Consider the following 27,890-nt stretch of genomic DNA (forward strand, 5'->3'; position numbering starts at 1 on the left):
TTGTTTTGTTTTGCTTGTGTGTGCAGCCTTTGCTTTACCTATTGAACAGTCTTTATCTCAACCCATGAGTTTTCTCACTTTTACTCTTCAAATTCTCTCTCCTATCACGCTGGGGGGAGTGAACAAGTAGCTGGGTGCTGCTTAGTTGCTATCCATAACACAGTGGAACTTTGAAAGTACTAGTATACAAATACAAGAAAAATAATTGTGGTTTAGATACACCATTGATCGAGACTGCAACTGACTATATTGAGAGGAATGCTGTTGCTCTTCGGTTGTATAGCTAAGACCAACAGTGTCCCCTGCAGGTGAATCAAGTAGATTTCTTAATTTTTTAAGTGAAAATTTCAGACAAGTTACTTACTGAAAATGGGATGATCTGGTTTAATAACTTTGCAATGAATATTTTAAATCCATTTTGCTTCTTATTCTTGTTAAGAAATCAACTGCAAATATGTCATTCAAAATATTTTTTCAAAGTGCTTGCTAAAAAATGTGGAAATCATTCTTTAATGTATATAGAACATTTTTATTGAGAATATTCTGCACATTTACTGTTTTAAATCCAATTATACTGAAAATGCATGTGTTTTATGATATTAAAATTTATCATACATGTTTTTATAGAGGTGAAAAATCATTGTTGATGATTCGTCTCAGTTCATTGTGGTAGATTATTGCAGAAGTGAATGTTAAGTTAAATGGCAAAAGTATTGCATTTGGCTTAAACTCAGATTAATAAACAGTTTTTTGATTTGTATAAGTAAAAGGTTGCTCTTAGATTGTTGAACCTGTTACTTCAATACAACAAATATTAATGAAGTTTTTCTGAAAGTAGATTAATGTACAAAGATTATTTATGTTAAGAGAGAGGACTGCTGTTCTTCAGTGATTTTTGGAGGCTTCAGTATCTTCCTTTCTCTGTTGCCAGGCTTGTAATTAGTTAAAAAAAACAACCAAACAAAAAAACCCAGAAAACGTATTTTGTCACTTCTCAATGACTGGGACTGGCTCAAATTCTGTCTTGACCTTTACGTGAAGGAATTCTAGTTGTATTATTTCAGTGATGTAATGATCATCCAGGGGCTGTTGAATTACCTGTGAGCTGCAAAGTATTTGTAATGTTTTAAGCCACGTTGTGAATACTAGTGGTGTTGTCAGTGAGGCCTCTGTGTAATACAGCACGTGATTGTGGGAAGAAGGAAGCCCATTTGGAGCTGCTGAGTTGCTCTCCCACTCCTGCAATAGAGTGCTGAAACTCTTATGGGGAAGCTGCCAGACATATATACACGTGTGTGTGTACATATACCTATCAGTCTTGTGGATTCTGAGCAGAGAAAGATCTGAATAGATTTGTGTAGGCTATTGTGTTGGCTGGTCAGGTGGTTTACCTTACATAAGATTCAGTAGTAGATTAAACCTATCTCTCGGGTTTTCAGAGACACCAGTTTTGGTTTGTGCTTTATTTAGAGTGCTTTTGCCATTTAAGAAAAATCTTTAGACAGTGATATTGAAAACCAGACGTTATTTCTTCGTGTCAAAGGCATAGTGCTAAGCACAAGATTTCTTTGCTGCTCCTTCCACTTATTTGATCTTGCTTTCCTGTGTTTCAGATAGTCCGTCTTATTTACTTGTTTGCTTGCCAAGTTGTATTCACTCCTACATCTCTCAAAACAGATAATGTTACATCGATCTGGTGACCTTGGTATTGAGGTAGGGGGGAGAGAGAAGAGTTCCTAATGTAGTAGAAAGTTCCAAAGACTTCCAATTCAGTTGTGTGCTAATATGCAAATATTGTAGATCCAGTATTATAGTTGTAATAAGTTCAGTTAGCTTAATGCATTTGTCATGCAGCATGATCCTTCAGTTTTAATCTTTTATGCATAAGTTTGAGTCTTCCATCCAGTTAGTGTTCTTCAGAAAGTGCATTGTGTGTAACGGTATTATAGATATGTAGCATTATTCAACAAAATGGTCTGGTATTGAAAAGTGATCAAATAACATGTTACTGCAATATTTACCACACTCCTTTGTAAATCACTTAATGAGGATATGATACTGATGAGTTTAATAACCTACTTCAGTATTTTTTACTCAAAACTTAAAGGTTTTCAGACTTGAGGAGACTATCCTGTGAACTTGTTAGTCCGTGTTGATGCCTCCAAGCTCAGGAGTGGTTCACCCTGATGAGCAGCAGGAAGTCAAGAGCGGCAGAGGGCCTGCAGGACAAAAAGCAAACATAAAAAGGAAGCATGGAAGAGGTGGATGCAGGACCAGGTGACATGGAGGAATTTTAGTTGCTGTGTTTAAGCATGAAGAGAAAGAGTTTGATAAGCCAAAGCCTAGGTGTGTATGTGAAGGGCAGGAAGAAAGGTGTCTATGGGTGTATAGCAAAAGGAAGACTGGGGAAAACCACTGCTAAATGGGGCAGGATACCTGATGACAAAGGGCATGTAAAAGGCTGAGGTACTTCAGCCTTCTTTGAATCAGCCTTTATTGTTAGGACTGTCGTTCAGCAATCCCAGGCCCCTGAGGCAAACGGGAAACTCCAGAGAAGGAAAACTTCACACTTCGTGGAAGAAAGTCAGTTTAGGGAATGTGCAAACAAACTGAACATAATACAAGTCAATGCAATCTGATGAGATTCACCAACAAGTCCTGAGGGAGCTCATCAGTCATCATGACTTAATTCTCAGTTACCTTTGAAGGGTCATGGTGATGCTCTGTCATGGGACAGAGTGTACCCTTAGCAAGTTTGCAGACAATACAAAACTGGGGGGAGCGATTGATAGATCGGTTGGTTGTATGGTCATTCAGAGGGACCTCGAAAGACTGGAGAAATGGGCCAGCAGAGATGTCATGAAGTTCCAGAGTTACATGCCATGTCCTGCACAGGAATGGGTGAATAATCCTATGCATCAGTTCAGGCTGGGGGCCAATCAGCTGGAAAGCAGCTTCCCAGAAGATACAGATGTTCTGGTGGCAACAAATTGAATGTGAGCCAGCAATGAGCCCTTTAGTCTGGGCTGCATTCAGAAGAGTGTCACCAGCAGCTCAAGGTGATTCTTCCTCTCTGCTCAGCCCTCATGGTGACGCATTTGGAGTGCTGCATCCAGTTCTGTGCTCCCTGTTATGAAAGGTACAAGGACATACTAGAGTAAGTCTGGCAGAAAGCCTTGAAGATGATTAAGGGATAGGGACACGTGACACATGAGGAGAGGCAAAGCAAGCTGGGGTTATTCAGCCCCAGGTATGAGAAGGCTCAGATGTGGTCAATGTGAATGAGTGCATTGTGTAATCATGTAAAGGCAACTAAGCCAGACCTCATAGTGTCCAGTGAGAGGACAAGAAGCAATGGGCACAAACTGCAATACAGGAAATTCTCTGTAAACAAAAGATTATATTTTTTTTTCCATGAGGGTGGTCAGACACTGGAAGTTTCTCTAGAGAAGACATGGAGTCTTCACCTTAGAGATACTAAAACCCAACTGGACATGGTCTTGAGCAGGCTCCTGTAGGTGACCCTTCTTTGAGCAGTGGGTTGGACTGGAAGATCTCCAAAGGTGCCTTGCAACCTTATCAATTCTGTGAAAATCAAGATTATTTTATATTGATGGAATTGCCTGTGTGATATTTACTCTGTGTGTTGCTGCATGCAGTAAAAGATGAGCAAGGAACCATTTTAGACACCATTTTGCCTGGCACAATGTTCGCATATAATGATTAAAGATGACATTTTGTCAAACAAATTTCAGATTTTCTTTTCCAGTGGTGGAAGACTAATAAACAGGATGCTTTTCATATTTTTATCGGTAAAATTAAGACTAAAGATCCTTAAAGATGTTGTCTGTACATTCAATTCTGAAGAACAGTGAATCTTATTAAGTAACAATAAAGAATGCCTCAGCTGAAGCTCTTAAATTAATAGCAAAGAATTTGAAATTTAAGTACTTCATGGTATGAACTGCTCATCTGCATATGAATAAATAATGAATTTATTTAAATCACCAAATAAAATATTATTATGGAGTTTTGTCTCAGGCTTTTTTTTGGCACTGAGAATGTAATTTTCAGTGAAACTGTTAGGAATATAATTTTAAAGAGTGTCTATTATTAATTTTTTCTTTATGAAGAACTTGGAAAAATGATTTACTTTTGTTGGTTTTAATGGTCTTTTATAGCTGAAAAGGTTCTGTGCAAAAAGAATCCATGTGTCTATAAAATTACTGTTTTGCGCTTCCAAATACTTTTTTAGGCACAGTAAATTTTACATGATAAAAAAGCAGTCTTTTATAGTTAGTGCAAATGATGCATTAAGTTAGACCCTTCTCCCAAAGTACAATTTAAAGGTACTCAGCAGTCCAATTATCTTTGATTTAGATGTAAAAATTGCAGAATAACAGCTGTGCCTACTGAGTGAATATTCCTCTGCAAAAAGATAGCTTATTTGAGTAGAGGAGGACAGGTTGCTTGGGGAATGTTTGCCTCTTTTGGCTCTTTTTCAAATGTAACAGCTCCTGGTCAGTTGAAAATGCAAGTATATTACAAAACAGCATCAGAGCAATGTAGAATTAATATCCTCTAAGTTGTCATTTTGCATGTTACAGAATATTTTAGGTTGTATATCATTTGTTGTGATTATTTGGAAAAAAAACCAAATTTAAATACTTACAGGTATTGTAGATAATCTTGCTAAATTTAACTGCATTTAAAAGTGAAGCTTTTTCTACACTATATTTAAAAAATACACTAATATAGAATTGGAGTATATATAATTTGTTTAAGGTATTATTAGTATAATAAGTATTTTATTAGCATGAGATGTATAATACTATATCTTATAGCATAAAGTAGTAGAGTATATATTAGTAGCATTATATATCATTAATATAGAGTATAAATTGAATACATTATTTAGGATATAGGTTATATTTATTAGTTTAGAATCGAAATTTTAAAGATGTTTTTTAATTGAATTTTTGAGGACATTTACCTTGGTGTTAATGCAACATTAAGTGCAGTTATGTATGATAAGCTGATCTTAAAACTATGCAAAACAGTACAAGAATTAATCTAATTTGTCCTTCTGTGAAAACAGATGTAATACATGTATTGCACTATTGATAAATATTGGTCTAATTTAATCTTACAACACACTGATCATGGAGCTTTCCTAAACTTCCTGGTGAATCTCCTTCAGGGGTTATCTGTCTTTGTTGTTAGAAGATTCTTTTATTATTACTATTTTTAAGAGGAATCTTTTTTTCAACGTAAATCCTACTCAGATTTGGATACCATTTTCCTTATCTGAATGTCTTTTTTTCCCCATCCAATGCTGTTTGATTTTTGAAGATTCTTGTAGTTATCTCTGTTCAGTCATGTTTATTTAGCCTAAGCATCAATTCATTTAAACTTTTTGTAAAGGTCATGCTTCATTTATGTTGAGTCATTCTCATTTTTCGCTTCTGGACTCTCAGATGGTTTGCACTTCTTGAATTAAGTTGCCCAGAATATAATGTATTGCCCCAAGGTCATACTGCTGCTGAACAGAGTGGAAGGTTTATTTAGCATGTCCAAATAACAGCATTTTTGTTCCAAGGTTTCAAAGTTTTCGCAACAGCATAGCATTTGTAGTTCACGTGCAGACTGATATGCTCTTTCTCTTTTCCCTGCCCAACTACTGTCTTGCCAATTGTCTTACATGCTGTATTTGTTGAAATAATTATTCCTAAAGGTCAGATTAATCTATTTTAGCTTTAGCCATGTAAAAGTTAGGCAACTAGTCTAAACTGGTTGCACAGACTTGTAGGGAGAACACTACCGAGAGTAAGTTTCTAAGGCTGATTCATACCAAGATGGATGAAATGAACCAGCTGAAGGGAACCTAGGCAACTAGGTTAGATGGTGAATTTCTAAATTAGCAGGTAAGATAGGCAAGATGAATCTCATCCTTGGTGTAGAATATTGAAATTGTATTACTGACTTCTGTCCATTAATGCATCTGTTCAACTTACTAAGGCATTTTTAAATTCCTGCTCCATCCTCCAATGCATTTACAGCTCTGTGCAGGATAATATCAAGTGAAAGTTTAGTGAGTGCAATCTTTAGTCTATCATTAGGACTGCTCATGAAACTATGCAATAGCATTGAGGTGGATGGACTCTAGTGGAACTCCATTTGATTTGATCCTTTCATTACAACAGTGAACTGCTGGTATTGCCTCTGACTGCTTAAAGGATCCTGCTGAAATCCAAAGGGTGTGCTAGCTTTTAGTTAATATAACTGGAGAATATAAATCTGACAGTCATACTGTAGGTCTGTTGCAATCATCTTCAACACTAGTTATCATTAATATTACCATACATAATTTTCTCTGGAGTGTAGACCTGAAAGCAAATTTCATGAAATAACATTTGCGTGAAAGCAAGTGATTTGGTGTTTGGGTTGTCATTTTGTGGACAGGTGTCAGGAAGTTGGCTTTTAATGCAATATCTGCTTACCATCAGCATCTCAGCTGAACTAAGAAACCTTTCTTCATCCTATACTTAGTATGCCTCTGAATCAGTGATTTGCATTGATTCTCAAAAAAACTGGGTTGAGACAAAATGAACATGACTTGCTTCCTCTTGCATACAAATCTATGAAAGAAAATAAAACTTGAGAAAAAGTGTGTTAAAAATTATATTTGGAACAAAATGTCACTGTTGCAGTCTAGCCTTTTTTCACATAATATTCAGTTAATCCATGTCTTGGGGGTAGTGCTTTACAGGAGCAGAGCAGAACAGAGGGGAAAAAGCTGATCAAGAACAACTGCTTCTTGAATAGTTCCTCACTTTTAGACAAAAAGTTATCTGTGTTCCAGAGAATAAGTGTTTGATCACTGATTTTTTTTCAAGTACCAGGACAAGGAACACAGACTTCTCTCTCCCCCTACTCTGGCTAATCTTAAAGTAAAAGTAAATAAATAAAACATTTTAATTATTCCAACAAAAGTTATTCTGTACTTTTTATATTTACAGTTAATGAGGTATGCAGGGCCATTGTGATAGGCCTTAAAAGTGTGACAGTACATATATGTTGGAAAAACTGGTAGCTGAGGTGGTCTTTTATCTTTGTTTCCTGAAGCTGTGCGACCCAAGCCTAAAGTTTCCTTGTAGAACAGAGGAGGAATGACTTTGAAACCCTTTTCCTTGCAGCTTTGAGAGAAAAAGGAAGAAAGAGAAGAAAAAGGGGGGGAAAAAAAAAAAAAAAGGAAAAATAGTCACCAACCAAGCAACAATATTGTGTTTCTCAGAAACATCAATATATTTCCAAAAAATGTTCTTGTACTTAATTTTTCCTTGTAAATTCTTATCTATCCAGTGAACAAGCTATCAACTTTAGCCCAAATACTGCTATAATGTTGTTTAAAAACTTTACACAAATACAACAAAACATGAGTGTAAAGTGAAAAAGGGACTGGGGATGAAGAAAATGCAAAATAACACTGGGAAGACTTGAAAACAAGCATGCTGGATGCAGTGTCTCAAGAGACAGACACTTGCTGAAAGTTGTCAGATCTGATTAAGGGAGCTATTGGCATCAATCAGACCTGACAGTACTATATCAGAGGTTAGTATAACTATAATTAGTGGACTGATTAACAGCAAAGAGGAAAAGAGGGTAATGTTTTGGATCGAACTCCTTTAAAACATTTAGATCATTATTTAAACTTGAAGCCTGAGTGGCTAATTATATATTTTACAAGAGCTAAATTTCAAAAAGCATGCAAGCTGGTCTTCCTCACTATGGCTGTTAAAATAACGTTTGTACTGACTCTAAACAAACTGTTTTTTCCTAGAAAAAAAAATACGGAAAGCAGGTGCTCGTGTCATAGTACATCTCAGTACAGCTACTGTTACCCTAATGTATATTGTTTTCCATAGTTTCTCCTCAGATTAATGCAAATACTCCACATGTAAAGCTTTATTTTATTAGTAAGAATATAAATTCTTCAATGATATCAGAGCAGTAACAAAAAGGAAGTCTTCTATCCAGTTCTTCTATCCAATTCATCAACTTGACTAGTTTTACTGGGTCTGAGTCTAGTTTATTTTGATTGTCAGTCTGTTGTATTGAGGTTTGAAAGTAGTTGGAACTTGTGAATGAATTTTGTAAAAATCACTGGGACATCCAGAACTGTGCTCAACGCATTAAATCTTAGGTCTTAATGTAAGAACTTATATCTATTAATCATAACTGTGAAACTGAATATAGAACAAATTAAAAACTGAAAAAAATCAGTTCAACAGTACATGTCAGATGTGTCCTTAAGTATCTTGCTCCTCTAAGGTGGTGTGCTAATACATTGTGAATTGGTTGCCTTTTCATTAAGGGACTAGCTGGGTTCTGTAAAGGAGCTAAATCATGAGTTCTTAGGATTAAGTTGTAGGATAAAACATGCTGAACAATGTTAAGTTTCCTCAGTTAAAAATTAATCTGCCGTTTTAATGAGTTCTGAGTGGCAGCTGTTAGAATTTTTGTTGTTCTCTTGTTGATTTCTAGACCTATTGTTGATTGATTATTGGCATTAGCTTTGGTGACTTACTAATTGCTGCTACTATGCATCAACATAACACACCTCCGTAAGTCTTTCTAACGTGAAAAACTTGGTCTTTTATGTAGATACTTTTTGTAGGTATATTTTTATTCTTTAATTTTTTGAAGATGCTTTTACATATGTATATGTAATCCTGTATTGCTATTACTTTAGACCACAAATACACATTAAGATTTGATATAACGTGACCTATTCACCCAAATGGGCATACTGCTCGTCTGCATGTCTTTGTATTGTAAGGAATCTGCTTTGCTGCAGACATAATTCTGTTTTAACTGTGTAAAACACAGCACCACATGGCTGTCTCTGATTTATGCAAAACAAAATATTTGTATTCATTATTTATTACTTCCTACCACTCTACCTCAAATTCTTGTTTGAATTGCTGCCCTCGGTTTTATTTTCTATATGTTATCCCATCCTTGCCTGAGCTCAAGCTCACATGAGATTTTGTGAAACGCTTGAATAAATCATACAGAGTAAGAGTGCAATAAAAAGAGGAATAAAAACAACCTTATGAAAGTGACTTGCAGGCTGCTGCTCTTACAACATGTTTTGATGAAGTTTTTACCTCAGAGAGTGCCAAAGTGGTAAAGTGTCCCTCATGGGGTGTGATATCAGGTATCTAGTATTAAAATTTGTGAGAAGCTCCAAAGCATCACTGATTAGAAGGGAAATATTTCTGAATTGTACAAAGCCCCAGCATAGCAGCTCTCCCTATAGAATTGTAGAATATGCTGCATTCCAATAAGAGGCTGCTCTGGGTGGATGTGTGTAGTTGTGTGGAGTTTTGTCTCTCCATTTCTGTGCAAGTAAAGCTCTTGCAGTGAATTTGCTGCCAGAACAAAGCACAAAGATAAATAGTCATAGCATGAACAGAGTAAACTGTGTAGGTTGTCTGTGCCCCTTTGCCAAAAAGCTGTCAGGAGATGAGGACTGCTGGCTGTGACTGAGCAAAGCTTTTTCTAGGATGAGCCGCATATTCTTAAATGCTGTTTTCAGGTGTGGTAAGGGGAAATTATACATGTGTGTAGAGGAGTGGGAAAAGAAGAGAGATGACCAGTAGCAATGTGGAAACAATAAAGATTAAGGAAGTTACATTCACTGAAATCTACAGAAGTAGATCCTTGAGTGTCTGAATATTGACAAGAAAGCAGCAGTGGCTAGACCAGAATTCTTTATTGCCATCCATCCGTGATGAGTCACTGTGGTGGGGACAAACTTCCTACAGACACTAACATAGAAAGAGGGTGGTTCCGTGCTTTCCAAAGCTTTTAGATCCTTAGAGCTTATATTTTGTACATGAACTATGTTTTCTCTTTAATTGTATATGGAAATGAAATAGGCCTTAAAATTGTTTCTTCTCCAACATCATCGAAGGTGCTTCAGAAAATACTACCTTTTGTGGGTTTACAGAATTCCCATATTTGGAATGATGCTTTATTTCATCACATTTAATTTCAGTAAAAGAATTCTCTTTAATCTGCAAATGATGAAATAATTTCTAGTCGTATCTAATCATTGTTTTATATTGTTAAAAGGCAAATTTCTGAAATACCCAACGTGCATTTTCTAATGGAGAGTATGTATTTCAGTTACTTCCAGGATGTATTTTAGCTGGTTTAGTCTCTTTACCTCTCCTTAGTTTTGGCTGTGGTATCTTCAATCAGACTTTTGTGTGCTAACAAAACGAGTAACTCCAGCATCATTGGTCATTGCACAGGAGGTAGCCTGTGCTAAAAAAACACAGGCATCAGTGTTTTTCTGTAACGAGATTTGGTTTTCTTTTTCTTTTCTGAAGGATACTGAAATATTAAGATGGGTTCTTAATAGAAAATTGGAAAGTTATGAAGATATGTTAATGCAAAATGAAAAAGAAATGCTTATTAAGAGGGTAAAATAAACCAAAAAATAAAGTTACGGTAGAAATGTGTATTTCTTGTTGATTTAATCAATGCTTTGAGAAACAATATTGTGAACTTCACAGAGAAATAAGACATAAACAGTGTTTGCTGTTTACTTAGCAGCTATTATAATGGTTTCAAAGCAGAGAGGAAGTAGTACTTTCCTGTAGGTTTGATAAATATGAAAATATATCTGTTGTGCTGCAGGGGTGCGATGACATATGGTCATGAAATGTTTGTCATGACATATGGCCATGAAATCTGGATCCAGCTTTGGGAAGATAATTTCATTTTGGAAACTTCCCATAACAAACAAGCTTTATTATTGTGATCATTTGACATCCACAATATTTTCCTCATGTGGAGGCTTCTGGATTTTTTCCTTATAATCTTGAGCTTACTTACAGTTTCTTTCTAGAAAGAATGATAGCTATTAATGCCCAGTGTATACAATAATATGAAGTCAAACCTACAGATTAAATGTTTGAAAGTATGTGTGCATGCCATTGTGTGTATTTTCATAAATCTAATGTAATAAAGGCATACATATTTACATCCAATGTTAAGGAAAGATGTTGAAACTAGATGTCAGTTGGTACTACTACTGCTCTGCTTACAGTATGTTAGCATGCAGGCTTATTTCTGGAATAGCGCTGATACTCAGAATATCGACACTATCCAGTCTAAGTACAAGGTACTTTTCTACCTTTTATGTTATAGAAGGCTATGTAACTACATCTTAAAATACTATGTGCCCGTGCACAGGGCATGGGGGTAAACAAATGATAGAGAACATCAATATAATACTTTACTGGAAAGGACTTGCATATTGCATTTATTAATGTAGTATAAGAATCTGTGTAGTAAAGTTCTTACAGCCATACAGGACGATGATTTTATGGAATCTATGGTGAGCTATAGATGTGTTGTAGTAGAAAAATTTTGTATACCAAAGCAGATTATTTATCTGTTCCTGCCTAGATGAGGATGAAGTTGCTGCAGTTGATTCTTTTAAATAATGGTCATGGCTAAACATTAAAATTGACCGCTGTTGATAGTGGTTGTTGTTCCTAATGACAGATATTTGCTGCTTCTCTGAAAAGTTTCTCTGAAAGATGTTTTTCCCACCTTTCACATGCAGTTGCACAACAGCTTGCCATCTCTAGCAGTTCTTGGCCTAAAATTTATATGAGCCTACTTAAAAAAAAAATCAAAAAAATCAAACGTTTTAAGTTTTGGTGTTTCTGGGGAACACTGTACATAAAGAATTACTGCTCATAACTCATTTGTGAACACAGTAGCAGGAAAATTAAAACATGGAAGTGAATGTTAAGCTGAAGATGAGTTAAGTGTTTTGGAGGTGGAGCAACTGCAGTGTAAGAGATTTTCTCAAAAGGTTTTCTTTCATGCATCCTCTGTTTTGGTCCAGAATTTTGTACACCTTTTGCCATCTTTGTTACTTTTCTATTCAGAGCTTTTAATTCATTGATTCAGTTCAGGTTAGTCCTCTGGGATTGTTTTACTGACTAATTCTAGTGCCTGTAAGATTGGCAGCTCTTTATTTGGACTTAAAATCTAATGGTTGATAACAGTTTTGTAGTTCTGCAAAAGCCTTTACTCATTCATTTTGTAAAAATTATTTTATTGAACAGCTCACTGGCAGCAAGATCTACTTCTGAATGGGGCTGATTACAGCAGACTAGTTTCCAGTCTTCTGTTCCTGCTGTTTGTGGGGAATATTTCATTTTTATTCTCATGAATGTCCATAAAATCTTTGCTATAAGAATTTTAACAGTGTCTTTCCTTTGTAATCATTTCATCAAGTCATTCAGAAGTCTTATATTTAAATACTAGTTGAATTCTGTTTCTCCTGTGCATCAGGAATAAAAACTTACAAATATCTGTTTGAAGATAAATTGCCAAAGGTATGATTTGGCTTGTAGGGTGTTTGCTCAATCGCAATATGCAAATTTATGTAAAACCATTGTCATCTCAAAATTTAGGTTGTCATCAGGTCTGATAAAGCAGAAACCTAAAATGAGAACATGTTTAAAATTTGCCATGCATGCCTACTTTACTAATGATGCCTTACTGTCCAGAAAGGTTTGAACAGATGTAAAGTAGACTATTCTAAGAATCTACTTTTAAGATATGGGGCAGAGAGAATTTAATCTACTAACCTGATAATTCACAACCAACTGTTCTCCCTCTTCTTTTTGTAATCAGAATGGTATTGTCTAAAACAAAAATAAAACACCAGCCCCCTTCTTCTATCATCCCAGACGATGTTTAACCTGATATATGAGTCAACCAGTTCTTTATACATTTTGGTTTGACAATATCTGGTAGATAAGGAGAATGACTGAGGTTTTTTCTAATTGTTTCTTGGAAATCATTGTAGTTACGAAGTTATCTGTGAGGGGGGTTTTCTAAGTTCTGATTCTAAGTTCTGATTTCTAAGTTCTAAGTATGTATGAAAGGAACAAAAGGTCAGATAAGTGGCAGACATGCTTTGAGGCTGAAGTGGCTAAAGAGAGGAAAACTTCTCGAAAATAGTCTTGGAAGAACTTAAAAGCCATGGATTTTGTAGTATGGCACATTACAACCAATTATTGTGTGTTGTTCTGAAATATTTTCATATGTGGATTGAACCTGTGGGAGTGTGAATTTAATCTTTTTTGAGGGAATTGCCATGTTTTACTAGCCTTGCACAAATTATTCAAGCAGAAGTCAGATACTAGTCATGTGCAAGATGTGTTTGGGAGAACTTAAAGCAGAAAAAAAATCAGAGGATTGCAAGTGAGCTGCAAGCTATGCAACTGTTAGCAATTCATAGAAGATAAATAGATTTCAGTGAGACCGTAAGCCTTTTCAGACTTAAGAAAACACCAGACAACAACAAACCCCGTCATTTTTTTAACATGCAGATCTTACGAAACTGTGGCGATAATGTAAGTTCCTCATACCACTAAGTCTGGCTTCTGAGAGGACTGAAGAGAAACTGACAAAAATAGTTAGCAAATCATGCAATTATAGAAAAATGCTATTTCACAGTCACTTGAAACTTTGTCAGTTCACATTGAAATTATCAGCTAGTGTCATACTTTTGACTTCATTTTTCAAAATGAAGTAATTGGACATTTTTGAGTATGAACAGTATGTAAAGTAATGTAGGGATATGTTAAATAACAGCAAAGCTAAATGCAATCACTTTGAGTTGAAAGATTTATTATTTTTTAAAAAAAATGTTACCATTTTTGATATAAAATTGAGTGGCAGTGCTCACCTGAAACAGAGAACATGTGATAAGCCCATGTTTTCGCTAGTAGAAAAAGTCAGTGCAGAGTAGTTACTAAGGATAATCCAAAAAGCATTGGGAAAGGAGAATTGTATGTGTGGAGAGAAATTCAAGTTGACAGTAAAATTATTGACAGTTAACCAATTTCTGTTCAGTCATACCCTAATAAAAAAACAGATTGAAATGTTTTGCATGAGTTGCAGTTCATTAAGTAAATGTGATGCTTTGTTTTCAGACTGTTTCAATAGTGAAAGAGGTGAAGTGGTGAAATAGCAATATCAATGAACATGTTTCTCAGTTTGCTAACTCAAGTCAAAGTGAAAAAAAAAATATTAAAAAGATATTTTGAGACTTGGTTACTCTGTGCTTCCCTTGCCTCCAGACAGAAAGCAGAATTCTTTTGCTGAATCTGAGTTTTGAGTTTATGACTGTGGATAAAATATGTTGCCACTGAAAATTAATTATTAAAAGAAATGCCACTGACACATTTAAAATAATTATGAGATGGATCATAATGCTGCTTTGTTTATTATTTTAATTGACAAAATCTATGCTAACATTTGCTGATCATCAGCATTTTCTTTTAGCTGATATTTTTAATTATACTTTATATATTTTAATTCAATTTATGGTTTGAGACTGCAAAGCTGATTTGTTTGGCGGGGTTTTTTTGAGGATTTTTTTTTTTCAACCGTAATTCCTATCTGAAAAATAAATATAAGAACCAGCCATATTTTCTGGGAAGACATTCTCTGGAAATTGCTGGTCTTACTAAACGAGACAGTATATCAAGTATAGCTTTTAATTCAGGTCATTACTTTGACTAACATTGCTGTTTTAAAATAAGATCCAAGTAAAAGATCATTGTAATGAATAGTCATGAATCAGAAACAGAATTAATGGTACCATTTAAAATAGATATCCTGATAACATGACTGACATTAGGGGGGAAGAAAACCCTGCATTCTGAACATTGCCAATTTAGATTTAACAAATTAGCTAAGTAGCTTGCATTTGTAGTATTTCACACCTTAAAATCTTAATATGCATTGCTAAATATATTTCGTCACTGTTTGCTAATTAATGTTCTGTGGAAGTACAGCTGCTAATTTTTTGTGGTTGACATGGCTCATTTTAAAGTGATAACAGTCGCATCTGTAGTAGTGTTACAATTCAGTTGATAAATTATGGTTATACATTTTTACATGTACTGTTTTGTAAAAGCATTTGAAAAATCTGTATTTGCTAACAAAATGCACCCAGTAATATTTTAAAAGAACAGAAACACACCACCACTCTCTCAGTGATGTTAATGACTCAGTGAGTCTTTCATGTGTTAAGTTTTAAATATTGCAGGACAGGAATGTCTTTTTCTGTAATATCACAAAGTCTCTTCAGGAGTAATTCTTGGTAATTAGTAAAGACTGATACATTATGTTAGTAAAATAATTGGACTGGAACAATATTGTGAGGCAGTGCAGGGAAAAATACTTCTCTGAGGAGAATAAATATTATCAGGATATATCTTGTGGAGATCAAGTGAAGAAAAAAGTATTCATAAATAACATGTGTTGTGTAAGATACATTTTTTTTTTCTAATATTTTGAAAGAAACACAGCAGGATAAGCAGTCAAGGAGGTTCCTGGAGTCAATTGATGAGAACTTCCTCCTCCAGGTAACGGAGGAGCCAACAAGGAGAGGTGCTCTGCTGTACCTCATACTCACCAACAAGAAAGGGCTTGTTGGTGATGTGAAGATCAAAGGCAGACTTGACTACAGTGACTATGAGATGATGGAGTTCAGGATCCTGAGTGGAAGGAACAGGGCAAAAAGCAAGCTCACAGCTCTGAGCTTCAGGAGAACAGACTTTGGCTCTGGGGAGATCTGCTTGGAAGACTCCCATGGCATAAAGCCCTGGAGGGAAGAGAGGCCCAAGAAAGCTGGTTAATATACAAGGATCACTTTCTCCAAGCTCAAGAGAGGTCCATCCCAACAAATAGGAAGCCAGGCAAAAAAGCCAGAAGGCCTACATGGATGAACAAGATGCACCTGGTCAAACTCAAACACAAAAAAAAAAGCACACAGAGAGCAGAAACAAGAATGAGTAACTTGGAAGGAATACAGAGGCATTGTCTGAGCATCCAGTTAGGAAAGCTGAAGTCCAAATGGAATTGAATCTAGTCAGGGATGTCAAAGACAACAAGATAGGTAACAAAAGGAAGACTAAGGAAAATGTGGGTCCATTGCTGAGACAGGGGACCTGGTTAAACAGTGGTGGAAAAGGCTGAGGTACTGAATGCCTCCTTTGCCTCAGTCTTTACTAGCAGGACCAGCCTTCAGGAATCCCAGGTCCTAGCAACTGGGGGAAAGGCTGGAGCAAGTAAAATGTACCCTAGGTGGAAGAGGATCAGGTCAGGGAATACTTAAGCAAACTGGGCATGCATATGTCCATGGGTTCTGATGGGATGCATCCATGAGTGCTCAGGGAGCTGGCTGATATCATAACTGATCAATCATGGTAACTTGGAGAAGTGACTGAAGACTGGAGAAAAACAAATGTCACTTCTCAAGTGAGAGCCAGGGAATGCTACACCAGTCAGCCTGACTTGGGAAGGTGATGGAGCAGCTAATACTGGAAACAAGGACAAGACAGACAGGAAAATCATATCCTGAGTAGTCAGCTTGGCCTCACCAAGGGGAAGTCATTCTTGAACAGCTTGATGAATTTCTATGATGAAATGACTGGTCAGGTGGATGAGGGGAGAGCATTGTATATTGTTTACATCAGCTTCATTAAGGCCTTTGACGCTGCCTCTCATAAGATCCTTGTAAAGAAGCTGTTGATGTATGGGCTGGCTGAGCAGGCAGTAAGGTAGATTGAAAGCCAGGTGAATGGCCAGGCTCAGTGTGGTGATCAGTGGCACAAAGTCTAGTTGGAGGCCAGAAATTAGTGGTCTACCCCAGGGGTTAATACTGCATCCAGTGTTGTTAAACATCCTCATTAATGATCTGGATGATGGGTCAGAGTGTACCCTCATCAAGCTTGCCGATGACACCAAACTGGGAGGAGTGGCTGATGCACCAGAGGATTGTGCTGCCACCCAGAGGGACCTCAACAGGCTGGAGAAATAGCCTGACAGGAGCATCATGAAGTTCTACAAAGTCAAGTGCAACATCCTGCCCCTGGGGAGGGGAATAACCTCATGCACCTATACATGCTGGGGAATGACCAGCTGGGAAGCAGCTTGGCAGAGAAGGACCTGGGATGGCCCGTGGACACCAAGTTGGATGTTCTGATGGGGAGAAATGCTCAAATTTGGAGTTTTCACAAAGGTTTTATAAGTCTTTGCTCGCTCTCTGTGTCTGCTTTTCTCAGCCAGGGCCTTGAAGCATTATTCATAATTACCCAGTGGCTTTACCCCTTCCATTGTATAATTTCTGTGATAAGAAACTGGTTTTGGTGCTAACACTAATTTGTACCATTTTTATACCTCACAGCACCACATTTGGAGGCCACCTAACTTGTCTTGACACTTTCTGGATTTTTTCAGTGTGGGATCTAGTGCAGCCATCTTTTTTCTATTTGTACATTGTATACTCACAGATAATAGATTTTGTTTGAGAAGAAAATGCCATGAATCACTGTGGTGGGTTTACATTATCTGGTCAAATGTGAGATCGGATACTGATAGTATCTGGTCAACTGTTAATTTATGGGGGTTTCCATAGTATTCTACCATGGCTGCTTGGAATATAGCAAATGCTGACTAGATGCAAACAATTGTTTTCTGGATAAACTTTTGTAGGAACTTACTACTATTATATTTGTTGTAGAAGCGTTATGATCTAATAGGCTGAACTGTGTGTCATCTTAGTGTTTTACTTCTGGAAATCTAAAGTTGAGAGAAAGCCCAATCATAAAACATATTTACTATGAAAGAACTGATAGGGATCAGATGCATGTTTTCCTGTCTGATTGTAGACTCAACTCTTATTTGTGATGTGAAGTGTGTGTTCATTGAGTACTACATATTAACATTTACTTATTACTGCTTATTCTTTTTTTCTTTAAGTAGAATTACAGAAAAATATTATTGAGAGGAAAAATAAGAATGTAATACTGCTTTAAGAATCAAAGGCCTTGATACTAAAATTTGTATTGAAATAACCTTGGAACCAAAATCTGTCAGAAGACACTAATCCATGTGTTTGAGGGGAAGCAGTTGGCAATTAAGTTAAAAATACTTTGTCAAATGAGGTTATACTGTTAGAAGTAGGAAGGCAATTCAGAATTCCTATTTTGAAAGCTCTGTCATAGCCAAGTTTGGTCATCTATCGAGCATTTTTTTCTGTCCTCTTTGTAGGATAAGGTAATTTGAAATTGTTGACTGGAATTTAGTCAATGTCAGTAGAGTTTTAGAAAACAAGTGTGCTGTTCTCTAGATCCTGTCACAAGTTGATAAGCTTATTTATAAACAAGTAGTTCATGATCACTGTGTTTTCTTTTAGTATCATGCCTATTTATCAAAGCTGTTAGAAGTTTCCCCATTTTACCAGTTCTTAATATCTTTCAATGATTGGTAGTTGAATTTTAAAGAAATTTCATTTCGGTCAAGATAATCAAACAGTCCCTGTTCTCTTTCACTCATTAAAGCATTCAATTTGCTGTAGATGTCGCCTGAACAAGATTTGCCCAATTTCTAAACTTTTCTATTGGGACCTATGAAACAGCAAAATTTGAATTTTCCTTTTTATTTTCTGAGTGATTTTCAACTGCAAAGTAACCTTTATTTTAGTAGTTCTAAGCTCTTTTTCTTCTTTTTTTTTGTGAAATAAGTGATACTGTAAGGTAAGCTTTATGCCTGTCCCAGAAACCTCAAGCTTTTATAGGTGGTGATTCATTAGATTTGTTCTGAGTAGGCAATAAATAATTGCCCATAAATCATAGTCACAACTTGCAGGCAAGTTAGATTGAGTTTCAGTAGATGAGATCCAGTTCTAGGTGGGATTTGTACATAGCAGTTGGCACATAAATAGAAATTTATTTCTGTTGAATAGTGTATAAGAAATCTGCATTTCTGTTTCTATTTTAAAAAGCTGCTGAGAATTTTTTTGAGGGGAGCAGTGAGGTGCTTTATTTAGAGTGACCACTTTATGTCTGATTTTAGATTTTAAAATGCTGCTTTCTTGAATTCTTGTGTTAAGGTCATATGAAGTGACTGCTGCGTATGTTCTCATTGTGTGGAATGGAGGGTACTATGATTGTTTGGCAATTGACCAACCGTACCTCGGTTTTATCTGTTTGATAGTCTGTTACTTAGGGATTTATGCAAAAAGAGAAGCCATGCAAGAGCATGCGTGGCACCATAATAGAGACTTACCACAGATGTATCTGCATGAAACAGTAAAGTTTGGAAATCATCTTTTCTCGGACTCGTAAAAGTAGTTTTATCTGTTTTGCCAGTCCTGGGATCAAGATACCAATATGTACAACTTGAAATTATGCCTTAGGGAGAAAGTATTTCATAGGGAACTGGGAACTATTAGCTCAAGTTTAGGTATGATGAGGGTCTTAAGTATCTGCTGTGGTGAAGGTTATAGATATTTTATCACATAATTATTAGTTGGATGCATACATTACATTTGAGGTTCAGCAAGGAGAAGTGCCTGGTCCTGAACTTGGGTCACAACAACCCTCCACAGCGCTACAGGCTTGGGGAAGGGTGGCTGGAAAGCTGCCTGGGGGAAAGGACCTGGGGGTACTGGTCAACAGCCAGCTGAACGTGAGCCAGCAGTGTGCCCAGGTGGCCAAGGAGGCCAACAGCATCCTGGCTTGTATCAGAAACAGTGTGGCCAGCAGGACTAGGGAATTGATTGTCCCCCTGTACTGGGCACTGGTGAGGCTGCGCCTTGAATCCTGGGTTCAGTTTTGGGCCCTTCACTTCAAAAGGGCCATAGAGGTGCTGGAGCGCATCCAGAGAAGGGCAATGAAGCTGGTGAAGGGTCTGGAGCACAAGTCCTATGAGCAGCAGCTGAGGGAACTGGGGTTGTTTAGCCTGGAGAAAAGGAGGCTGACAGTGGACCTTATTTACTCTCTATGACTGTCTGGGAGGAGGTTGTAGGCAGGTGGAAGTATGTCTCTTCTCCCAGATAACTAGCGATAGGACAAGAGGAAATGGCCTGAAGTTGCACCGGGGAGGTTTAGATTGGATATTAGGAAAAATTTCTTCCCTGAAAGGATGGTCAAGCATTGAGACAGGCTGCCCAGGCAAGTGGTGTTTTAAACACCATCCCTGGAGGTGTTTAAAAAACACATAGGATGCAGCACTTAGGGGCATGGTGTAGTGACGGACTTGGCAGTCCTGGGTTAATAGTTGGACTTGATGATCTTAAAGGTCTTTTCAAAGCTAAATGATTCTATGGTTCTAAATGACTTGCATGATTATATAAAGAATTGATTCTGTATAGCTGCTTAATTGTTTTAATGTGAAAAATGTATACAAATGATGCACATTAGCTTGAAGTTATTAGTTGATATTTCCATATAGTTTTCCATGCAAAATCCTACTAATGGCTAACACATGTAGATGCAGCAAATTGTGTCTGCCTCTTATATAAAGCAGGTAAAACTTAAAATAGCTTTGTTAAGTTCTACGTTGCATTTACTGTGTATTAAAATATTGGGTTTATTGATAAATTTAAATCTGATTTTTTCTTTATGAATGCTTAATATTTCTTTTTTCTGCTCTACTAGATGCTTGTGACTACTCCAGAGAAATGGGATGTAGTGACAAGAAAAAGCGTCGGTGATGTAGCCCTCTCTCAGCTGGTAAAACTCTTGGTTCTTGATGAAGTTCATCTGTTGCATGAAGACAGAGGACCAGTACTTGAAAGTATAGTAGCACGTACTTTACGACAGGTAAGAGGGGAAAAAAAATGTTCAAAAGAATTTTATATTGGTCAAGAATAGATAGATGTCAGTGTAAAAGGAGCAATGCTTAGGCAGCTTGCAATTTATTTCATAGCTATTCTGTACTAAGAATGAAGAAACCTTTTTGTCTTCTACCTTCTCTTCTGTATTAAATCAGCTACAAATTCCATGATCTATTACAGAGCTATTTCTTTACTTAGGATTTATTTACTTGATTTACCTACTGTACAAGTAAAAGCAAAATTAAATGTATTTAAACAAATAATAATCAGGTTAATTTTTTAACATAAACAAAATTGAAAATATTTTCTTACCAGAAATGCTGATTTTTAATAAGCAGTTTTCCTAGATTTTTTTCTTTTTAAGTAAGAGTAGTGTCTTAAATCTAGATAAAACTCTCAATACTGCTAGAAAAATACTATGTAATTTGTACTTTAGCGTAATTGGTCCTTTGTGTTTTTTTCCTCATGCTTTAGTGGTAGTTCCTAAATATCAAGATTTGAAATGGCAAAAGGAGAAAAGGATAAATTTGTGGGGTTTTTTTCTTAAATCTTGTACTAAAGAAGGATTCACAGTTAGGTGATAAAAAAGATTGGTCTCAATGGTGAGATGTGCGTTTACCAGAAAAATAAAATGTAGAATTTAGGGATGAATAAAAAGGATTAAATTAGGATAAATAATGGTAAGGAGAGGATAGAGTGCAATTTTTTTTTTTTGGTCATGCAGAGCAAAAGTATGTCAATACAAATAATCTGTAACAAGTTAAAAATACAATTGCTATTGTTATGGCTCTATTTGTAGCATGTTAAATGTTTAAAGCCTTTTAGCTTTCAAGATGCTTTTTGCTTGGTAAGACTACAATAACCTTGTTAAGGTGCTCTGAATCGTCTGAATCCAGCTCCTCTAAGAACAGAACAAAATGCATGTCTGCTGTAATCCAGTACAGAAAATGTAAAGTTCCTGTGTAAAGTACAACATAAGTAATAATTGCTTAGAAGCTAAACTTGGAAATATATTTTTATTTTTATTTTTTATGGAGAGTAGGGCTTTGTGAAGTTTAGACTACTTGGTTCAAAGGCACTGTTGTGGTTTAACCCCAGCTGGCAACCAAGCACCACACAGCCACTTGCTCACTTCCCTACACTGCCCAGAGGGCTGGGGAAGAGAATCGGAAAGGAATGTAAAACTCGAGGGTTGGTATAAGAACAATTTAGTAATTCAAACAGAATAAAAATGAAATAATAATAAAAACAACAATAATAATAATAAATAACATCAACAGTTATAATGGAAAGGTAGGGGAAAGGATAAAATCCAGAGGGAAAGGGAGAAAGGAAAACAAGTGATGCACAGTACAACTGCTCACCACCCACTGACCGATGCCCAGCCAGTCCCCAAGCAACAATCCCCAGGCCCCCAGCTAACCTCCTCCCTCCCAAGTTTATATACAAAGCATGATGTCCCATAGTATGCAATACATCTTGGCTGGTTCAGGTCAGCTGTCCTGGCTGTGTCCCCTCCGAATTCCCCATGCCCCTCCAGCCCTCTCACTGGCAGGGCCTGAGAAACCAAAAAATCCTTGGCTTAGCGTAAAGACTACCCAGCAACAGCTAAAAACATCAGTGTGCTGTCAACATTGTTCTCACATCAGAGCAAAACACAGCACTGTACTACCTACTAAGAAGAAAGTTAACTCCACCCCAGCCGAAACCAGGACAGGCTCTGAAGCTTAACCTGCTTGATACAGTGGTTTTTTTCTTAAATGGTTTTGATAACCTTGTTTTCCTTAGGTGTCCTTAAAGTAAAGCATCTCAGCTTTTAGCAGTGGCCGTGATGGTCATTGTCTTCATGTCAGATTGCAAGACTCATTCATTTTCTAATGCAAAGTTTTGTGAGACTTCTAAGGTAGGCATCAGCTGTCCAAAATAGATGTCTAGAGCCATTGTGTCTGTCCTGCATTATTCAGCTTGGCATCCTTGTTTCATTTGGACACAAATCTTCCATAGATCCTTTCCTTTTTGTGTCTGTCAAGCCTGTGCAGGTAACTTCAGGAATATAAAATCTGAGGCAATTATGTCTTGGGTACTGGCTCCTACATTTAGTGCATTTACTGTAATAAATCAGTATCTTACTTCAACACTTATTTAAAAAATAGCTTTCTAGAGTGCTTTAATCTTATAGAATTTCAAGGTTTGTTTTACCTACCAAGTTGGAGTTTAATTCATCCAGAATTGAAGCTACTAATTTGTAACCCTTCTGAAGTGAAACAGCTGAGAAGAAAAACAAAACACAAATCTTGAAATTAACTATTTCACCACCTTTCTGAAGACCCATATTTATTCTAAGTTGTTAAGAAAGAGACCACTATAAATCTTTACAAGCAGGTTGTTGAAGAAAGGGAAAAACTGCATTTTAAAAGTACACTAAAAACCCCACAGTTAAACAGAAGACAAAAGTACTTGTAGAAATATTTAGAATTATGCAGTAGAAAACAATTCCAGACAAAAATATTTTGAATTGCAAGCCTCCCAGAGAGCTTGCGGACAAAGAAACAGGAGATGTTTTGTACAGCTGTTTTATCTTTATAATATGGAAACAATAATAAGAGGGTTAGTTTTAAAATTTAAAAAAGAAATTTTATACTGCAGCATCTGAGCCCACCTGGATAGCTCTCTGAAGTATGCAGTATACATCCATAACTAATTATGAAATTATTGAAACTTGTATGTTATCTCTTTTAGTCACCCAACAGATTTCTGATTTCAGGAGTATTTCACTGGAGTTTACTGAAAATAGTATTACAGATGTTTTAAGCATAAAAAATCACATCTAATCATGTTTTAATGATATTTTGCAAAGGAAAAAATATTTGGTTAAAGTTCTTTGGTTCTGTGCTCTGCTTATAGTTCTGTTTTATGCATTTTGATAAAAATTCATAAATGTCTCTGGAGCAGGAACTAAACCCAGGATATTCAGCCTATCCCTGGACAATGTGCTGGTTTCGATGATTCTGCATGAAACATCCAGCTCCTCTCCAGCCCTTCTGAAAGTAGTTCTAGAACATATTTTTCATTGATATTTATAAAAACATCATATTCATGCAGTATTCATGCACACAAGAATAATTGTTCCATTTTTAAACAACAAAAAAAACCTCCATTGACAACATCAGTCTAAAATATCCTTATGCCAATTACACCACTGCAGTAATTGCTGAAATGACCTATTTGTATACCAGTTTAAGATGTCAGAAATTGTTTTTCCTCTTTCAGAGTGGAGGGATTCAGAAAGTGATTAGACAACTAATTCAAACAAAAATCCATTGCAGATTAATAGTCACTAGATTAGACTAGGGGCTGTAGTAGTCAGGAGTTATGCTGGCAACTATCATTGACATTTTCCCAGTTTCTGTACTGTCCCTTTTGCCCGCTGTGGGAGACAGTGTATTGAAGTAGTTGGATTTTTGGTCTGACCTGGAACAGTCATTTTTTATATCACTTCTAGGGCAGAACTGTGATAAATGCCTTTGAATACTACTTCAGCCTTTTCAGTAAATCACTAATAGCTACTCTAATAATTCTGTGTACCTATAATATACCTATTATACCTGTGTATCTATATAATAATTCTGTGTACCATCTGGATCATACTTCTCTAGCTTGTATGAGACTATTACGAGACAATGTCACAACTTCTGTGCAGGTCAGGGTGTGTAGTGTAATGCCTTTTACATATTGCAGGGCTTGTTACCCTGTTTTATCAAAAAAGTCTATCTCCTGTTTTGTTGGAGTGTGTGAGGGTTTTTCTTAGATGGTGGATAATAGAAAAACAAATGTTTGGGGGTTTGAATTTTTTTTGGTCTTAAGAATTTAGTGTTCAACTAGCTGCTTGGGCCTACAACTGTGGCAGAAAAGAATGGCTTGAGATCCATTTTCATATGCTGTACAAATACATCCTGAAAACAAGAATATCCTGATGCATTACCAGGTCTGTCCTAATTTGTACCTCAAAATACTTGAACTGTTGTTGTACTTTCCCCCCTCCCCCCCAGATGAACACTGAGTCACACCACTTACTGTAAGACTTTAACATGTTCATTTTAACTTATGGCATTTTTTAGAATCAGGGCATTTTTTAAACCTGGAAGGAGCATATATATTGAAATTGCTGACAGTTGTACTAATAGCAGAAAGAACAGCATATTCATGCATGGTTGCACTTTTTAAATTCTAGAGAATGTTTCTGCAAGTGACTAAATTGATTTTGCTAAACATTTTGGTGGAAAAATTGCTTTGAGCTCTCTTACATACTGTAGGTATAACATCAAACAACTTCTTTGAATCCAATTTATATAGCTTTGATGTTTAAAGTTTGTCTAGAGCATAATGCAGATGTAGAACTGAAATGCTTAAACTTTTTAATCAAACTTTCCACACTTCTGTAATAGCTACTAAGCTTATTAGCTTGAAAGAAAAAAATTGTCTGCTTTTAAAGGACACTGAATTATTTTGTCATAATTATTCAGAGATTTTTATGACTTCTGTGCTGCTTACAGGTATTTTTTCACAAAAAGCGTATTGTATTACACTGAAGTGATACGTGAGTTTTGATACCTTCTCTCAACTATGTGAATGATAAAGAAAGACCATAGTAAAAGATTTCTCAGATTTTGAGGAACTGAAGTTCCCATCTTAGACACACAAATATTGTTCTCATCAGTCTTATTCTTCAAATTTAAATTTCAATTGCTTCATGTTTTTGTATTAGATAAACAGAGTTGCTAGATAAATAATGGGCAGGACAATACAGCAGGATAAGCAATCAAAGAGATTTGTGGAGTGCACTGATGAGAAAGAACTTCCTCCTCCAGGCAGTAGAGGAGCCAAGGAGAGGTGCTTTGCTCTACCTCATAGTCACCAGCAAGGGAGGGAGGGGCTCATTGGGGCTGTGAATGTCTAAGGCAGCCTTGGCTGCAGTGACCATGAGATGGTGGAGGAGTTCTCCTTCCCCTGGAAATTGTCACGTTTCCTTTCTGAGCTTTCTTCACTCAAAAAAGAAAAATCAAGGCTGATAGATAATGACCTAAAACCAGCTGATCAGATCTATATATCTTGTGTCTAATGATAGCCCACTGTAGTTCCTATATATGTCTGTTGAGATTAGAATGGCATTGGGCGTTTCATTTCTCATCTTGAGTGACTGATTTTAGTCTTTTGTCTCTTTGATATTCCTTATATAGGCTAATCAAGTTTCTCACCATCTTCTGTTACAGGATAAACCAAACAAGCTTACTGAAACCTTCTACAATAATTTTTTTGTCTCCAATTATAGTGTTGTAGGACTTTTTTCACTGATGTTTGTGATTGTATTTTTAAAACATCAGCAAAACTGGGTATAAAACTTTTGTGTTTGTTTGGTTGCAGCACAGGCAGAGGTAGAGTGTTTTTCTCCTATTACTCAGTTCTGTCCTTTTTATATCCCTAAGAATTGCATGTACTTAACTTGCTCAGACATCATATTCAGACCTTGCATTCAGATGCTTGTTCGTGAAGTCCTCAGACAAACCTCTTTGTAGTTGCTGCAGGATTCACTTGCTGCTATAAGAATGTTTCCTGAGAATAGTCTTGTCTTGCAGCTGTGGCCTGTTTTAGAATAAGCTAAATTAAAAGACATTTAGTTTGAATGGGACCATCAACCTAGATTTACCTGTGTGGCTGACACACACATCAGTTGTATTAATTCTGCCAATCACCTGCTCTTGTCACCAGATATTTTTTTATTTACTGCATATCATGGATAAAATTATTGAATAGAGTTAGGCTTAGAAAGCAGTTAGGGGCGTCCCCTTTTAATTACTGTTTTTCAATTAAATATTCTTTTTAGAATCTGTCAGTTTGTCAGCTTGTGATAAATTTAACACATGTTTTCTTGTTATTCTGTGATGCTATTTTTAAACAGTGTGTTGTGCAGCCTTAAGTCGAATACATGAGTCTAGACCTAGCTTGTTATCTTTTCTGGCAACCTTGTAGCTGTGTAAAAATTACTTTTTTAAAACAAAATACTTCTTTAAAGCAAAACCTAACCTCCATTTGTTTGGAAAATGTTACATGTCAGATATTTAAATTAATCTTCAGCTTTTCTATTACTTTCAATGGAAGTGATGTCAGGAAGTCATTCTGCCTGTCATTTTTTATTATTGATTTGTGAACGTTTTTCCATTTTTGTGATATATCCATGGAGTTTAAAAGGTTATAGTGATTGTCACATGTTTTATGTTCTTTCATAATATGGTAAAGCTGTTAAACTGTGTATTTTTTCTTTCTTAGTTTGGGAACAAAACAGTAAGCATAGCATGAAAAGGCATTCTGTCATTCAAGAAAAACAGGCATGGCATTGTGCAGGTCTTAGAAATCTCTTAATAGGTACATTCAAAATGTCATTTCTTAAGGCAAAGTATTGCATACTTAGTATTTAGCTGAGGGAAAATCATGTGGCTTCTAATAGTGCTTTCTGCATGGTTACATTTTTTCAGTACCTCTAGATTTTTAAATATGTTCTAAATGGAGGACTGAGATCACAGTATTTTCAGGGTTCACTGGAAGCATAGTAGAACTCATTTATAAAATTACTTAACTAGATGGTTGCCTAGTAACAAATGCATTCTGTGCACAGTGTTTGGGTTGTAGATAACGTCCGATGTAGAATCTTCAAAACAGTATTAGTAATTCCATTTTCACTATGTACTTTTGATTTTGCAGTTTTACTCAGTTTTCCATTTTTGTTCCTAAAGATAAGAAATTACCACCTATGTGGATTTATTGACAACTTCTTGATTCTTCATTAGACAGTTAACAAGATATCAATAAATAAGTAAACACTGGTGAAACATTCTAACAAACTTAGTCATTTTGAAACATATTTAATTCTTTTTTTTTTAACGCTCTAAGGATTCCTACTTTTTTTTTTCCTTTCTTCTCCTTTTTTTTGAACAATGGGAAAAGCACGTATCTTGTGAGAAACTGAAACTTATAGCCATTCTGTGGGTAGGCTGGTATCTAACTAAAACTAATGTGAATCCTCTCATATGCAGTACTTCCCTGTTCAACAGTGGTATGAATGAACTCGGGAACCTAAGTTACAAATTCATCTTCTTGCACG

The 27,890-nt window shown here is 36.2% G+C and overlaps 1 protein-coding gene across 2 annotated transcripts in view; it reads left to right on the forward strand.

The window, feature by feature from the left end:
* Positions 1 to 27,890, forward strand: part of ASCC3 (activating signal cointegrator 1 complex subunit 3) — a 280,895-nt gene that overhangs the window by 91,053 nt on the left and 161,952 nt on the right. For both annotated transcript variants that reach the window (XM_040597335.1, XM_040597334.1), the window contains exon 11: positions 20,556 to 20,720. In XM_040597335.1, the coding sequence (XP_040453269.1) occupies positions 20,556 to 20,720 (165 nt within the window). The remainder of the gene's footprint in view (positions 1 to 20,555; positions 20,721 to 27,890) is intronic.

Source organism: Falco naumanni, chromosome 6 (assembly GCF_017639655.2).
Source record: "Falco naumanni isolate bFalNau1 chromosome 6, bFalNau1.pat, whole genome shotgun sequence".
NCBI lineage: Eukaryota > Metazoa > Chordata > Aves > Falconiformes > Falconidae > Falco > Falco naumanni.